Raw genomic sequence first — 18,095 nt, 5'->3', positions numbered from 1 at the left:
ATTTGTGACACTTTGCCAATATCCACCTGCCATAAATAAAATGAACTCCCACTGATTGACTCACTACAAGTTATTTATGGTTGCCATTTTTCCTGGGAGTAATTGTTCACACTTATTTGTAGCCACATGAAATATGGAGGGGGTGGACAGCAAGCACAACATATTTTTTTTTACAAAACTTTTTTTTCATTACAAATATTTTTTTCATTTTTCTATCTCTAAATGTCAGGTGTGGACCCTAAATTAACACTTTTTTCCTCACTTTTATCAACCATCATAGCATCTTTAGTGTATGCAAGTGTATATTTAGTACTGACCGGAGCAGAGGCTCTGGACGGAACCATTTTCCCGAGGACCTCGACACCGTCTGTGGTGATATTCCCAGCGGCTCTGATGGATTTCTCCCCCACCACAGAACAGTCTAACACCACCTTCACTGACGTCTTGCTGATGGTTACATGGAGCTGTGTCGCAGAGCAAGAACAGGGTCAGAGAACAAGGTCTGATAGAAATGTCCTATTTCCCAACATCAAAGTAAGCCAACAAGGGTTGAGCTGTGAAATAAACTTTAATTAAACTGGATTCAGAAAAAAGCTCTTCAAAATAAGAGCCTCACCATTTCATAGGTTAAATTACTGCAAAAGTAGATATCATAATGTTATTGGAACTTAATCAGTGCTTAAAAAGGGACTATGCTTGCCTTTCAATATAAACTTCACATGAACTCTTTAAAATAAAAGTCAAGCTTTGCATAAAATATTTCAATTTTATGATCTGAATTTCTCAGGGACCTGACACCATGATAGAAAAAGGGATCAGGTTTGGCTTTCAAAATAAAGTTTTTATATGATTTTCAAAATAGAAATCTTGCTCTTTTATTGTGTTGAATGAGATATTTCTCTAAGTTACCATCTATGTGTGTTCACTGTTGGGCAGACTCAGGTTCTCTGTGTCACTATTTATAAGACAAATAAAAAAAAATAATCATCAATGCTATTAGATTTTACACACCATGTGGCATGTGCAATGAAAAAATCTTCAGCAGTTTAGATTTGTTCTTATAATTTACCAATGTAACTGTTAAGTTTATATTTCCAGACAAGTACATGCAGTGAAGAAAAAGCATACTGCAGCATACTTTTAGGCAAACGCTGACAATAGGCTTGATGAGCCAGAATAAAGTTGGACTCCACAGTATGAGAATATTCCCAAAGAGTGTTTCAGCAAATGAGCTCTATTATCACCCTGACCATAAACTCCTCTGTGCCTGTGTTTTATTTTTCCTTTCTAGATAAATACAGTCCAAAAGTATCTGCAATGAGCAAACAAATAACCCAATCCAACCAGAGTCCTGGATGTGAATGAGTTAAAACTGCCTACTTAGAGGAAAGTGCTGCCAAATCCATGAACCATTACATTCAAATGGCTGCACAGTTAATGAGGAAAGAAACAGGCATTCTGGTGAAGGACACTAATAACCTGGACCATTAGCGTCTACATGTTTTACCATTTAGTTTTTTTTGTCTCATAACCTCTTTGCACTTGCTCATCTTCAGCAAAAATGCACGAGTGCCCCATGTCAAAGGTGCATAAATGAAGGTGCAAATCGTTTGCTGAAAATATGGACAAAAGTTCAAATTTGAGAGCGAGAATCTGTTTCTCTGCTGATCTGTGCACAGCTTTTTTTAGTGACTTTCTATTTGTGTCCTTCAGTCTGCATACGTTACTGGAGATGATGTTTGTTGAACTTTTGTGAAATAAAACAATGAAAATCCTCCATGGTGCAGACATTTAGCTGGTATTTTGTGGCATTCAGTTAAGGTTAATATCAGTGGTTAGGGAATGAGTGCAGGGCAATGTCTTTGGTATATAAGCATGAGCATGCGTATGTGCATGTCTGTCTTTATGTGTTTCAGCATTCTCCTCCATGTGTCCCAGTTGTGATTATGGCCTTCATGCTGAATGAAAATTGTTTTGTTTGCAGATTTGAGTTTTATAAAATCAAAATCATCTTGCCAGCAGCAGCAGGAACTCTGTTGGCAAGATGCTACTTTAATGTATAAACATTTTTTCCTCTTATGGTTGCATTCAAACAGCAACAGGCTTAGGTTCAAAGTAAATAAGGTTTATACAAAAAAGTATACCACTTCCTGGATGTACTTTTCTTCCAGTAATAGATAAAGCAATGTAACATACAGGGGTTGGACAATGAAACTGAAACACCTGGTTTTAGACCACAATAATTTATTAGTATGATGTAGGGCCTCCTTTTGCGGCCAATACAACGTCAATTCGTCTTGGGAATGACATATACAAGTCCTGCACAGTGGTCAGAGGGATTTTAAGCCATTCTTCTTGTAGGACAGTGGCCAGGTCACTACGTGATACTGGTGGAGGAAAACGTTTCCTGACTCGCTCCTCCAAAACACCCCAAAGTGGTTCAATAATATTTAGATCTGGTGACTGTGCAGGTCATGGGAGATGTTCAACTTCACTTTCATGTTCATCAAACCAATCTTTCACCAGTCTTGCTGTGTGTATTGGTGCATTGTCATCCTGATACACGGCACCGCCTTCAGGATACAATGTTTGAACCATTGGATGCACATGGTCCTCAAGAATGGTACGGTAGTCCTTGGCAGTGACGCGCCCATCTAGCATGATATGGCAGCCCAAACCATCACTGATCCACCCCCATGCTTCACTCTGGGCATGCAACAGTCTGGGTGGTTCGCTTCTTTGGGGCTTCTCCACACCTTAACTCTCCCGGATGTGGGGAAAACAGTAAAGGTGGACTCATCAGAGAACAATACATGTTTCACATTGTCCACAGCCCAAGATTTGCGCTCCTTGCACCATTGAAACCGACGTTTGGCATTGGCATGAGTGACCAACGGTTTGGCTATAGCAGCCCGGCCGTGTATATTGACCCTGTGGAGCTCCCGACGGACAGTTCTGGTGGAAACAGGAGAGTTGAGGTGCACATTTAATTCTGCCGTGATTTGGGCAGCCGTGGTTTTATGTTTTTTGGATACAATCCGGGTTAGCACCCGAACATCCCTTTCAGACAGCTTCCTCTTGCGTCCACATTTAATCCTGTTGGATGTGGTTCGTCCTTCTTGGTGGTATGCTGACATTACCCTGGATACCGTGGCTCTTGATACATCACAAAGACTTGCTGTCTTGGTCACAGATGCACCAGCAAGACGTGCACCAACAATTTGTCCTCTTTTGAACTCTGATACGTCACCCATAATGTTGTGTGCATTTCAATATTTTGAGCAAAACTGTGCTCTTACCCTGCTAATTGAACCTTCACACTCTGCTCTTACTGGTGCAATGTGCAATCAATGAAGACTGGCTACCAGGCTGGTCCAATTTAGCCATGAAACCTCCCACACTAAAATGACAGGTGTTTCATTTTCATTGTCTAACCACTGTATAACAGCTCTCAACAGTTCAGTTTAACTGCTCACATTTTTTATAGACTGTAAACCCTTTTATTCACCAAGGGAATTCTCCTCGTTCTGGTTAATGTGTACATCCTTCCACATCAACCAGATGTATTCGTCCACAGCCTGAAAGCAGCACGCTTTCAGAGCCTGAAAGCAGCATGCTAAGCTGATAACAGACCTGGAGACAGAACACCCAGACTCCCTCATCAATGTTCTTGGGACTTTTAACAAGCAATCCTCTCCAATGAATATTGAAATTACAGAAAACATATTAAATGTCCCACCAGGGATAAAAACATACTAGACCACTGCTGCACAGCTTTAAAAGATGCATATTGTGCTATGACCATGGCTGATCTGGGACTTTCTAATTACGGTCTGCTTCATCTCATTCCAAACTATCAGCAGAAATTAAAAACTTCTAAATCTGTTGTTTGGACTGTTAGGAAGTGGACAGAGTAGTCAAAGCAGACGTTACAGGCCTGCTTTGACTGCACAGACTGAAGTGGTTTTGAAGCATCAGCCTTTGTTTTAAACCAATTCACTGAAGTTGTGACATCATACATTGTTGTTTATGAGAACATCTGTGTGCAGACATTTCGCATGTACAACAACAATAATTCAAGGTTCACTTCAAATCTGAGGAAGCTGCTTTGGAACAAGGAAAAGGGGGCCCTGTCCTCACAGCAGTGGCGTGATCCAGGACAGTGATGACTCTGGATACAAACAGGAGGTGGATCGGCTGGTCCACTGGTGGGGTCAGAATCACCTAGAGCTTAATCCACTCATGATAGTGTGACTTCTGGAGAACACCCTCCACACTACCTCCCCTCACCATCCTCAACAACACTATATCAGCTGTGGATCACTTCTGGTTCCTAGGATCCACCCTTTCTTTGAACCTGAGGTGGTCTTCAGATATAGACACTGTTTGTAAGAAGGCCCAGCAGAGACTGTACTTCTTGCAGCAACTTAAGAAACACAACCTATTACAGAAGCTCCTGGTCATCTTTCACACTGCCATTATTCAGTCTGTCCTGTGCAGTTTGGCTAATCTTCAAAACAGGACTGGTCCAAACTTCAATGAACAATTAGCTCTGCAGGGCCATTGGGCCGACTTTCCCTATAAAGGACTTGTATAGGTCTAGGGTCAGGAAAAGGGCAGCCATCATCGATGCAGATCCCACACTACCTGGACACAATCTGTTTAGTCCTTTACTTTTAGGTCAGTGCTACAGAGCCTAATTACAAATATAGATTCTTTCCTTGGGCTGTCTCTCTGAAGAACACAACAGTCAGAGTGCCTAGATCAATCGATACCATGCATATTTGCACAATTCAACCATGTCTTTAAAAAAACATTATTTTCCTTTATATTGCTCAAAAAATAATTGAGAGCAAATGTAACCAAAGCCAAATTCCTATACACCAGCAAATAAGGCTGGTGTTGATTCGGATTCTGATTAAGAAACAGAGATGCAAATAATAAAAAAGACACAACAACTTGGTTTCTTAACTGTGCACATACTTAAACTCAGTCTTCTTGGCATTCGGTCTTCCCGAGTTCACACCTGCCATCCCTTATTTATCTCATTAATCAGAAATAAAATTCAGCTGGGCCAGTAGCATTTTCTTGACATCTGGTCATTTGCACCATTTGCTAAAACTACTGAATATCAGTCAGTCATTTCTACCGCTTATTCCATAGTGGGTCACGGGGGAGCTGGTGCCTATCTCCAGCAGTCAATGGGCAAGAGGCAGGGTACACCCTGGACAGGTCGCCAGTCCATCGCAGGGCAACACACAAACAACCATGCACACACTCATTCCCTAAGGAATGAGTGTGTGCATGGTCCTCAACCCTAAGGGCAATTTAGAGTGACCAATTAACCTAACAGGCATGTCTTTGGACTGTGGGAGGAAGCCGGAGTACCCGGTGAGAACCCATGCATGCACGGGGAGAACATGCAAATTCCATGCAGAAAGACAAAGACGTGCAGCCCACTGAATATATTGGACCAAAAACAGAAAAGAATCCCACAATCCTGGCAGCACCATGATCTGGTATTCCTTTACTGCAAGTGGAACTGAGGTTTTTGTTGAGGTGAATTAAAATATGAAGAGCGACCGGATAACGGTCAGTTTTGACCCGAAACATTTAGATGTCTGCCAGAAAACCGAACATGAAAATAGATTACAGTGAGATGACCTCTTTGTGACAGGATAGTTTTGGAGAGGAATGTTCAGCTCTAAATTTGCCAGAAAATCTGTGGGGTAACCTGAAGACAGCTGTGAAAAAGAAAACAGAAAGTGGAGTCAGAACCAATCCACACATAATTTTACTGGATCTGAGATTAGAAACATGTTTGAAAATCAATCCCACTCATGCATAATAGTGGACCAGTGCCCAGGTCAAGACTTATTTGAATGATTGGCATTGGAGTCGCTCTTTTCACTCAACCTCCGATGCTTATGAATGCTCTGCTATTAATGATTTTATATAGACTGTCACGGTGTGACATTTTGGTTTTTGTTTTATGGTCTCTTGTGGTTTATTTTATCTAGATGTTTTTATTTTGGTTTCTGTATTCAGTCTTATTAGGTTCACCTGCTCCCTCTGTCTCCCTGCGTCCATGCCACACCTGTTCCCTGTTTCTTTTATTGTCTGCCCTTTGTTTCCCTCTCATGTCTCTCAGTATATTAGTTGGTCTGTGTTCTTTGTTTCCCGCTGGTTCCTCCGTCACTATCCCTGGTTCTGTTTTCTCCACATTTTCCTGCAGAGTACTCTCATGTAAGTTTTTGTCTGGATTCTTGTAGTACCTGCAGTTACTCGCTACGTGTTTTTAATACCTCTGGAAATAAATTCTGAAGACTCTTACAAACATGCTGCTCCCAAGCTCTTGTCTGCGCTTTGGTCCGATCCGAACACAGAACCTGACATAGACTTTAAAGACAACAACATATATGGACAAGTATTTAAATTTTTAATTAATGGGTATATGAATAGACAGTATATTTTTGTTGGGACCCACAGCCATGGTTACAACATGAAAGTCCAGTACGAACTTTTCTGGAACTTTTAAAATAAATCGCATTAACCCACTTTCTGCACAGCCAGGAAAAGGGTAATGGTGGACTCCCTGTGACGTCACTGTTTTGAATAAAACCCCGCTTTCACAACGCTTCTGTCTCTTCTACGCGGGTCACCCAGGGGCCTGGACAGAGAGACACAGCGCGCTAATGTCTCTTTGCAGGCATAACTCTTCAAACTGGATCCAAGAGTGTCATACCATCACGTGATCATATGCACTAAGTTAAGTAGGAATGAATTTCTGTTTGTGTCCAGTATTCATTCATGAAAAGGGGTAATTAAGGTACAAGCGTTGCTTGACTTTAACAGAAGCAAACTGTTTCCAGAGAGTTCCCAGCAAGCCAAGTGAAACAGTTTCCCAAAGGAAGGAGAACGGGACGCATCACAGTGGTTACGGCAGTGACTGTGCAGTTTGGTCGGCGGACAGAGCGAGCCGCTCACAGAACAGCTACGGAGATTAGCTGAAGCTAATCTTTTGTTCACAGAGCTTTCTTAAAAACTTCGTCGTCGCCCGGACAACTTTTCCTCAGCACAGTTCACATACGAGGTTAGGTTTGGGCAGAGTGATAGAAGTAATTTAGGATGAAATAATTTAAACGTTTTTCCGTTTTATGAAGTTTGGTTTTGTTTGTGTGAAACTCAGCTATCTTAATGCTAGCAGGCTATCTGCTCAGCACGTGCTCAGTTTTATGTTATGTGGTTGTGTGTTTTTAAAGTTAAGACAAACTTTACTTGAAAGGGGATTTTAAACACCGAAGATTGATCATAATGTGCCGTCTTATGCATTTTAACCCTTTTATTAATGGTATTTTAAAGGTATGTGTTTGATTCGGATGATAAGTTATCAGCTTCTTTTGTTAGCTTTAACTGCTAACAGCTAAGAACACGTGCTTGCCTGCTAAGATCATTTACCCAAAAAGGTTGTTAGTTTTCAATCCAGTAAAATAATATTTTCCTAAACATTATTTTACTAAACTTGATAATTAAGTAAACACCATTAAGCCACATTTCTCCAGAAAGATTTGGTTCTTTTTCAAAACATTTCCTTAAACATTTTACTATTTCCTTAATAATATTTCTTTAAATATTATTTTGATAAATAAAGGCAGCTAATTAAACACCGTTGAAAATTGGTCATCCAGAAAGTTGGTTTCATTCAGCAGATCATTCTTAAAACATTATTCTATTGAAATAATATTTTATCTGATCTTGCATTGTGAATGGTTCTCTAAAGGTATGCTGATTATTGCCTAAGTTAGTTCCAAGACTAACAACTTCATTTCCAGATTCTTCAAGATAATCCTTGGTTCTCAAACATAAACATTGCATGGTAATGTTGCATCACTCTTTTGGTCATGGTTTTCAACCATCTTTGAACAACTTGTTTATATTGTACAAAGCCCATTAGTCTTCCTTATTCTTTCATTCTGCTTGGTGGTTTAGTTGGATTGTTTTAGCAAAGTAAAGAGTTTGTTGATTGAAATATGTTTGACTTTGAGTTGTCCTAATTCCACCACCTTTTTGGGCTGGTATTCACAGAACAACCCTTAACGGGCAGAAATATTATTTGCTAAAATATAAAAATATTAATATTAAATAATATTCATATTCATAATCTAAACATTTTCAATTACTCTGTTACTGTAAGCTAGAAAACTGCTAACTTGTTAAAGCCAGTTTCCAGAATGATCATTTGTAGCACACAGAAAGAGTTTTAAGCTCACATAACTTTTTAATGTGAAGCATTTAATCATTTGGGGAGGTTCAAAAATAGTATTCATACACCACTGGAGAATATTATGGCTCTGAGCAATGTCTGAGTTACAGCGAAGAAAAGTTTATCTTCTCCCTTTTGTGTCCACATTTTTACAACTATATTTTTCTTTGTGACTAAAACTCAGAGTCCTTTCTATTTATTCCTCTGTGTTCTGTTGCCTGCTTTAACCTATTTCTGGTTTCTATCTCTCCTCCCGAGATGTCGGCATGTCTGTGGCCGTGTGCTTCAGTAAGCTTTGACAGATCCTACTGAGTTTCCTGCTTTAACGCACAGCGTCTTCATATGGTAATCCTTTTCTTAAGGCCACACAAACAAACTCATGCTCACGAAATTCCCTCTTATTCACTTGTCATCATGTCTAAATAGAGGCAAACACTTCCCTTAGTCTGGCAGTCCTCTGCAGCTGATCCTTCTCTGAACGCAGCCATGTTCTCTAATAAAAGCCAACAGACTGAATGATGGACAGCTACTCCTGCACATTTTGAGATAAGGAATAAAAAACTAAAGGCTGGTGGGTGGTTGTGAGGCAGGGCTGGACTGGCTTTCGGGCATAGCGGACAATGCCCGGTGGGCAGGAGCACATTGCGGGCTGGTATTTGTAAAAAAAAATATATAATTAATTAATATAAAAAAAAAAAAGAAATAATGTATTAATTAATTGGTATATTACTAATTATAAATAAAACTAAAATTAATGTATAAATAAAACTCTTAATAAATACATTTTACTGTCCATGTGTCTGTAACAGTAGATAAAACGTGGCCCTTTTGTATATTTTCTTGAAATCTCTTAGTTGATCAAATTTAGCTAAACTAACTGGAGTTGTTGGAGAAGTCAGTTCGTGTGAAAATGGACAAACCGAAGAAACGCAAGGAGGGCGCAGAGAGGGGAAGAGAAAAAAGGCTGAAAATCCTAGAAGTGGACATGGCAAAATGTGTAAAAAGTACAGACATGTTTGGCACCATGAGTGCACAGGCAGTTGGGGTGACACACACCTGTAGCACAGCAGAAGATGTAGCTTTTAATTTTGGGTCAAGCAAGCCTCCAGTTTAACACTGCAGATTCAGAGGAGGAGGAGGAGATGGGAGACTAGACACAGCAGGGCCAGATTGAGGAGGAGGTCATTTTAGCTACTAACAGCCCAGTAAGATGTAGCTGAAAACGTTAGAATAGCAAAATGAATGAAGCATGAAAAGCAAAATTTTTCATCTCATAAGGTGAAGTCTGACCTTTATAGTATCAAAAATCTATCTGTGTGCTATAAGCATGCATCACCATTATGTACAATAATACCAAAGACAGATGTTAAATGCAGGCGGAGGGCTGTTGTAGCTATATGTGAGGGGAGGGAAGTGAGAGAGAGATTTGCCTACATTTGCCATGGTTTTCGAATAATACTGAGTACCAGCGCTTTGAGTGTCTCGTTGCTGAAAGGCGCTATATAAATAAACTTACCTTACCTTACCTTACTCCAACTTACAGTGCTATTTTAGCTTGCGTTAAAGTTACTGTTTTTTGTCATTATGATGACAGAGGCAGAGGTAGGTAGAACACCTAAAATCTGTACTCATGAAAGAGTAGCACTACTTCAACATAAAAAGTATTTAGTAAAAATATTTCTCAAGTACTGAGTAGCTGTTGGATCATAATGTCTGATTTAATATTTATAATTATGTAATCAGACAGACAAAAATAAAACGTTATTTGCAAATTCTGGTATTTTAAAGATTGAAATAAATTAATAGCAGGATTTCAAAATAACAAATTTAGGCAATTGGTAATATATACGGCCCTGATACAAATTTTAAGACCAGTTAAAAATTGCAACAAATTGCTTTTTGCACAGTATCAGATAAATTTGTCTGACCCCACCTCTATCTCCTTCAGAGCACCAAGGCCCATACAGCCTTTTGTCAGCATGTGTAATTACAAAATTAGCTATTATCTCTTTGTTCACCTAAAGCTTACTTAAACTATACTTTTACCGATCTTTTCTCTTTTTTGTCTGCCTTTCTCTCAAGGCAAGTTTATTTGTATAACAAATTTCAATGACAGGACAATTCAAAGTGCTATACATGAATAAAATAGAAGAGAGACAAAAAGATATAAAAAAAGTACACTGTAACAGCATATTAAAGGCATCGGAAAAAAAGTTGGACTACAGCGGAAAACTTCAGTGTTTCAGTGAACAGTTTAAATAGAACAGTCAAAGGCAACGTTAAACAAATGGGTTTGTAACCTCAATTTAAATAACCCAGAGTTTCAGCACTTTAAGTCTTCTGGAAATTTCAATTCAGTTTATTTATATAGCACCAAGTCACAACACGTCGTCTCAAGGCACTTTACAAAGTCAATTCTATACAATCGAAACAAACAGATATCAAGAAATTCAATCCACTTGTACATCCTTCTCCATTTTTGATTCTGGTTCTGGGGATGCAGAGAAGACCTGAACTAGAACACCCGAGTAGTCTGGGAGGTTAGTACACTGACAGGCAATCTGGCATTCATTATTTATAAACTAGCAGGAGTATTTTAAAGTCTATTCTCTGAGATACAGGGTGCCAGTTAAAGGGCTTTAAAACTGGGGTGATGTTCTCTACATGTTTCTTTCACACATTCTATTTTTGTGTTTTCTCCACTTTACTGTGCCACCATGTTATTCAACATGGCTTTTTGGCCTCACTGTAGGAGATTTGTAACATGGTAACTCTCTTCCATGTAGGCTACTGTGCTTTATTTTAAATTCTTAACACAACACAATGTGCTCATATAACCTATGGTATGTCATGTGTCTCTGCATATCACATTGCTAATCATGGTGGGCCACCAAGACCAAAAATGCCAGGGTCCTTTTTAGGTCCCAGTCCAGCCCTGTTGTGGGGTTGTTTGTAGCAGAATTACTGAATATTCTAAGTAAAGACAGCACAAAACAGCTGCTCCTTAAACAAGAATGCATAAATGTTTTAATCCTAACAAGTGTGATGAACATCACAGTCTTATTCCCTGTTGGAAATGTGGCTCCCTAACTGTGAAAGCTATTGTGACAAGATCTCTGAGGACTGAATATTGCTCACTGTGAATTTCCTATCTTAATGAGGTTGATCATTTATTGAGCCTGTGGAGACCAAATCAATAATTTATTCCACTCAAGCATCACTGTGTATTCCATCATCCCCTTTTTAATTGTTTCCCAAACCTCATAAACAGAAACCAGTTTTTGTGCTCCAGAAATATTCCTGGACTTTACTGCTGCTATTTAGTTTGATACTACATAATTAACATAAAAACTATGTTAAAAATCAAATGAAAAAGATTCAGTTTAATAGTACAACCCACTGAAGCAAAATTAGACAGTGAATACAGATTTCTTAGAAGCTGAGCTTTTCTCATATGTGCATGGTTCATTCGTATTTTACAAAAGTGGATAAATCAGTACAGACAGAGAGTGAGAGAGGAGGGAGAAATGAGGGATAGGGACTATTTGGTTAGAGGTACAAACTCTCTACAACAGTGTTGACAGAAAAAGAAAAATATTAGCCCAGGAGACTCTGAAAATCTTTCCAACCTAACTGTAAAACTTGAAAAACATCCAAAAACTTGTGGGATTTTCCAGAGTTTTTTGTGATGCATAGCTGTTTGTAACCAACCGTCCAGCTCCATCAGTTACCCTTTATTCAGCACAGCTTCAGTGCAGCTGTCTGATGGTTTATCTGGAAATTCAACACCTAATTGCTCTTTATGAACTTTTTACAGTGACTTGTAAAATTAGGACAGCTACACCTCTTGAACGTTTCTAAATTTTGTATATTTCTCTTATATTTTGTTCCACAAACTTCAAGTATTTTAATGGGGTTTTTTGTGGCAGACCAACACAAAATAGTACATATTTAAGCAGTGGAATGAAAAGGGTATCTGGTTCTATTTTTTTTAATAAACAGACAAACTGCGTAAAAAACGTAGAAATGACCAAACTAAGTAGACAAAAATAGATTAATAAATCATACAATTACAGAGGATTAGGAATGGAGAAAACAACAGATCTAAACTATTTCTTTGTAGATCTGGCTGTGTGTTTAAGGTCATTGTCCTGCTGGAAGATAACCTTTGCCCCAGTCTGGTTTTTAGCAGCCTACAACAGGTTTTCCTCCAGGATTATTTCCTGTGTCCCCTACATGACTTGTATACGTCTAAATACGTCTAAATACGTCTAATGGCTTTCAGTCAACCGATTCTCCCAGTGGATCTCTACAGGTCCTCCAGGGTTACCATAGGTCTGTTGGTTGCTTTTCCCATAATTCTGGCCTTGCAGGTTGACAGTCATTTCTTGGGTTATACTCACAGTTGTGTCATACTCGGATAATGATTGAACATTGCTCCATGAGATGAAGAAAGGTTGTATACAATCTAACCCTGTTGAAACTTCTCAACAACTATATCCCTGCCCAGTGTGGTGTTTTCCTTGGGTCTCATGATGCTATTTGTTTATTAATATTCTCTAGCAAACATCTGAGGTCTTCCAAAAACAGCTGTTATCTAAGATTAAACTCTATGCCAGTGGACTTTATTTACTAATTAGTTACATTTTTTTGTCAAGTGGTTGTACTGGATTTAAGGGTGTCAGATTAAAGGACCATGCAGCAGTTTTCTGATTTTTATTTGTAAAACATTTCTAAAAACGCATTTATTCTTTTCATTTCACTTTAACTGTTTTGACTACCTTGTGTTGGTCCGTCACATAAAATCTCAATAAAATGCATTGAAGTTTGTAGTTATGATACGACAAAATGTAGAAAAGCTAAAAAGATAAGAACACTTTTTCATGACCCCATTATTGATTTGGGCTACCTTTAGATTTTAAGCTAAACCGCTAAAGATACTTGGCCAGAAAAAAACATGTACACAAACGTTTTGGAAACAAACCTTATGGAAACTGCCATGGAAGACCTTTTTGATTTCTGGTCCTTCAAATGTAACAGTCTGGAAGTCTCCTGCGTAGTCATGGTTGAAGAAGGTCAGCGTCTTCCCAGAGCCTGTTTGCAGGCAGAGTGAATGTGGGGTTAGGTTAGAGAAAGTTTGTGTTCACAGACAGAATTAACTTTTCTTCATAAATGGGCTACGCTGTACTAAAAAAAAGCTAATTATTTAACTAATACTATTTCATTATTTTCCTTTTTTGCCTCACAAATATTGCAAGCAAAATAAGGAAACAAACAATGCTTTTGCAACCGCACATGGTCTTTTTTTGTACTGGAGTAAATTGGAGATTATGGTGACAAAGTGAGCTATGAGTTAAACTCAAGTTACAACTGTATATGAATATCTACTCCTGTTTAAGATGCACAAAATAAACTGTTTTGGCGATTAAAAGCGCTTAGATCAAGGGTGTCCAATGTCAGTCCTGAAGGGTTGATGTCCTGCATGGTTTAGATGTTCCCCTTGTTCTTTTTTTATTAAATTCTTTTTTAAATTTCTTTCTTTCTTTCTTTCTTTCTTTCTTTCTTTCTTTCTTTCTTTCTTTCTTTCTTCATTTTATTTTTTAATCATTGTTTTTGTTCCCTTTGTTCAACACAGCGGAATCAGGTGAGAGGCCTTATTAAACCATGGTATTCTGAGAAGGTCAGCCATTAAATCGACGGCACTGGAGCTACAACATCTAACAAGTGCATGATGCTCTTGAGGGCTGGGGTTGTCCATCTCTTCTCTAGATAAATGTCAAGAATAGTGGATGAGAATACATTTAAAGCTGAACTACCCATGTTTCTGCAGTTTCACTTCTGAAATTGAGAACTCTCTTGGTTTATTTGACAGAAAACACGAGAACAAAAGGAAAGACGACAAAGCAGAAAAACCTTCAATGACTCAGACTCACTGTCGAGGATTAGTCCCACAATCGGCTCATTGTCTTTGTTGAGGATTTCCCACAAAGCAAAGGGTTCCTGCGGGGTCTCAGGGAGCAAGCGGAGCATCATAGAAATGGTGTAGTCAGATGGCAAACCTTCAGGGTGAAGGTACCTGTGGAGCAGACAAACAGACACACAGCAGGCTGAGGTGCGCCTTAAAGTCACGTAGCCTCCGGATGTCTTTCACATGTGCCTTTTGTATTGTTTCAGCTGCTGTTGCTGCTCGTAGAGTGGTTTCTGCAGCTTCACACAGACTGAGCATCAGTCGCCTTTTTTAAAATCACAGAGTGTATGATGTTGGGAATAGCACAAGGTTTTTAACACAACCCTAAACTTTTCAGACTGTTCATCGCTGACACTTTTAAAAATGGAGCTCAAGAGGAAGGTACAATTTCAACCTTTTGACAGCACAAACTTGGACAAAAAGCTCCTAAAATTACAGCATCACAAAAGGGAAACATTTTATAAGCTCAAATAAAGCCCTTAAAAGCTCCCAATTACGCTTGCTACTCAAAGGTTTTCATGCAAGGAGCCAATTGATAATTGCTACCTTGTTGTTACTGGCTTTGACATCTATTTTACTTGTTTATTTGAAGCTAGTGCCTCTTGATGTGGCACTAAGAGTTATGTTTTAAATCTGTAAACTAAAAACCACATTGAATTTGGGAAGTATTCAAATAAAACTATTTAATTTGTACCACCTTCTTAATTTTTAAAGCTGCACTCAAAGCCCTTTCATGAACTCTATTGAATTGTTTATAATACTTTACCCGCTGATGTGGATGATTATTTATAAGTAAAAGTATTCACAAGGAAAAACTATTTCAGTGTTAGCACATACGTACATCACCGATGCAAGGGTGCATCCTCCTCTTAGGGTTTACTGATATAGGGGGCGCTGCATGGCACATTGGGTGGAGCAGGCGCCCATGCTCAGTGGCTCATAGCCTGGGCCATTTACTGGATGTGTTCCCCCTCTCTTTCCACCCTCTTTCCTGTCTATTAAACGGTCGTATAAAAGCCATTACTGCCTCAAAAGTAAGCATGAAAACAGATACAAATCTATTTGTGTAACATAGCGCAAAAACATTTAACATAACTTTCCAAGTCTTGTGAAAAATTATACTATAATTTTGGCCCTCCACCAATAATATGAACTTTGTCTGCAGTGGTACAAGTCAGGTGTTCTTTCAGGTATTAATAAATGCGTTGCAATGACCAGAATAATATCTTACATAAAATATATGCTAATATTAGTAAAATGATCCTTGTGTGCTTTGAGTGAAAAGCTATTTTTGTTTGCATCGGACCTTTGATTTCTATGTAGGGTAACCTTTCTTCTGAAAAGTTCAAAAGAAAATCTGTTATTCATCTGGCTGAGCTCCTCACACAAGTTCTACAACAACTAACTATTGTGGTCTTTAAAACTGGGAGAAAGTGCAACTTCAATGTGTTTTATCTGCAATTTATATTATAGATCAACACAAAGTAGCACAAAATTGTAAAGCAAAAGGTAAATGATACATGGTTTTAAACAGTTTTTATTAGGATCGTTGTTTGTTGTTTAACAGGTCAAGATTTGCTCTGTATTTAGCTTAATCTATCTTCTCATCAAATCCAGTTTCCCTGTCCGTTCTGGGGAAAAACAACGCCACAGCATAATGCAGCCACCACTGTGTTTTAATGTAAGGATATTGTGCTCATCCTGATGTGCTATAAAACATGTTATTTGAGATTTTAATATTATAAAACGTTTAAATGTTTAAGGGCTATGACAACTTTTGTAATGACCTATAAAATGTCTAGAGTCTCATTCCTCCCGGCCCAACTTCTGAGTAAGACGATGACCCATTCTGAGTATTGTTATCCTGTTAAGCCCCTCGCTGTTTGCTTCAAACCAGTAGTTTGCCTTCTTATGTCCAGAAGAAGAATATGTAGTCACATTGTAGGCAATCATAATACTATTAAAATATATTACCGTATCTATCCCTAGAGTAACAATTAAAGTTCCCAGAACATCATTAATCAGCTAATCATCATGCAGTATGTTCATAGTATCCGGTTATTGGGACAATACTAAAATAACATTTAGGTATTTGCATTATGAGGTGCAGTCTCTGTGGTTTTAGGGTCACTACTAATAGATGAGATCCGCTATTTTCTTTATTAAATAAAGACAATTAGGGGCCAAAACAAAACACATTAGAGGACAGACACTTGCAACCCCACAGAGGGTTAGAACCACTGACCTAAGGGACATGCTACCAGGGTGCTGATACTTTTATTGTAAAGGACTATGAAGAAAAATCTGTTTTTTGGGACCAAAACCTTTTTCAGTAATATGACATCCATCATGTACAAAACCGAAACTTAAAACATTTAAAATAAACAAAAACATTGCTCAACCACCTTCTGAATCAATTTTTAGCATTCAGTCTTCTCTGGCAGGAGTCAGTCAGCATCTCACATCTTGAAATATTTGCCCACTCTGCCTTGCAAACGTTTTCCTCGTCTATCAAATCAGATTTGGTCGGATTTCGTTTCGCTCTCCGACTTGGCCATTCCAAACCTTTAACTTTCCTCTCATTAAGAAACTATCTCATTCTGATGGGGGGAGAGATTTTATACAAGATTTTGAGAGCCACTGAAATGTATCTGTACAAGAACCAATTATGTCTTTGTTGTTTTGGAGGTTCATGTCAGATTTAATAACTGGTTGCATTTCTGAGCCCCTTACCCCGTTGTAAACATAAATACAACGGGGCAGAAAAATCAGTGATAATGTAGCATAGCCGAGGAAACAATAAGGTGAGACCAGGGGTTTAATTAAGACCACAACTTTGAGGAAATATACAAGATGAAGAAGTTATGAAGAACAACATGTCAATAAAATAGGGCAGAATAAAAAGTTATATTTTAGACCACCTTTGTTCTACCATGTGTTGTACAGTGTGTATTTGATGTCTCGGTGAGGACGTGTTTGCTCACTTGGTAGGCTGCAACACCAGGGCATTGCGGTGTAACCTGTAGCAGGGGTAGCTGTTAAATGAACCAGGCTCCAGAGAAACTCCGGGTATGGTGCTGTACTCCTTCTCCACCAGGCCAAACTTCTCCATCATTTTGAAACCTCAAGAACAATTATTAAAATTGTGGTTAGCTCATCACTCTGAAATTATCACCTTCATCAACTGCCTCATCTGCATCATTATTATTAATATCACTGTTCACTTGCTGGGGATGGAACCTATGTCAATCTATGTGCCGTATTTGTTGCTTGTTTTATCTCTTACCTGCCAGTGTGTTACCACTCATCAGAACAGACGGACAAGCTGAAAGTCAGAAAGAGGTAACATGTTTATGATTACCAACAACTCTAGACATGCTATAAAGCCTTTTTTTCCCTTCAGGTTAACGGATTCTGTCTGTGTTTAAAACATGATCTGGTGTTACTTACTAGCAGTGGCAGCCTCACAGACAAAGGTTATAAGCTGCTCTTCTATTTTTTTCACAGCATCCACATCATCCACGAAAAAAACGTGTCTGTCACTGGGTTTACTGGCAATATTCACCAGCTCTCCATAGTCTGCATCCGCAAAGCCGATTGCGAAAATGATGTAGCCTAAAAACGGGAAAAAACAAGATATCTTCTGATAATCTTGGAGTGAATAGAGTCTATTTGATATTAATGGTGCATTCTGTTCGTAACCAGAGGTCAGATTTTCTAAGCATCCAGTGTGCAATACAAGGGCAACCCTGAAGTCAGAATTCCTACTGGGAAAGTCAGGGGTCTTGTAGCAGCCCCAAGTTCAAAATCCAAGATGGCTGCCACACAAAAAAACATACTGAAAGCTGCAAAAATGGCCAAATT

General features: G+C 38.7%; 1 protein-coding gene across 2 annotated transcripts in view; it reads right to left on the bottom strand.

Annotated features, from left to right (window-relative positions):
• The window catches only part of LOC124865666 (collagen alpha-1(XIV) chain-like), a 189,246-nt gene that overhangs the window by 54,862 nt on the left and 116,289 nt on the right, over positions 1-18,095 (bottom strand). For both annotated transcript variants that reach the window (XM_047360966.1, XM_047360967.1), the window contains exons 29-34: positions 17,682-17,846; positions 17,518-17,556; positions 17,216-17,354; positions 14,197-14,339; positions 13,248-13,357; positions 318-464 (exon numbers count right to left, since the gene is read on the bottom strand). In XM_047360966.1, the coding sequence (XP_047216922.1) occupies positions 318-464; positions 13,248-13,357; positions 14,197-14,339; positions 17,216-17,354; positions 17,518-17,556; positions 17,682-17,846 (743 nt within the window). The remainder of the gene's footprint in view (positions 1-317; positions 465-13,247; positions 13,358-14,196; positions 14,340-17,215; positions 17,355-17,517; positions 17,557-17,681; positions 17,847-18,095) is intronic.

Source organism: Girardinichthys multiradiatus, chromosome 3 (genome assembly GCF_021462225.1).
Source record: "Girardinichthys multiradiatus isolate DD_20200921_A chromosome 3, DD_fGirMul_XY1, whole genome shotgun sequence".
In the NCBI taxonomy this organism is placed as follows: domain Eukaryota; kingdom Metazoa; phylum Chordata; class Actinopteri; order Cyprinodontiformes; family Goodeidae; genus Girardinichthys; species Girardinichthys multiradiatus.
Note: the sequence above shows the minus strand (reverse complement) of the source record. Positions and strands in the feature narration are given on the sequence as shown.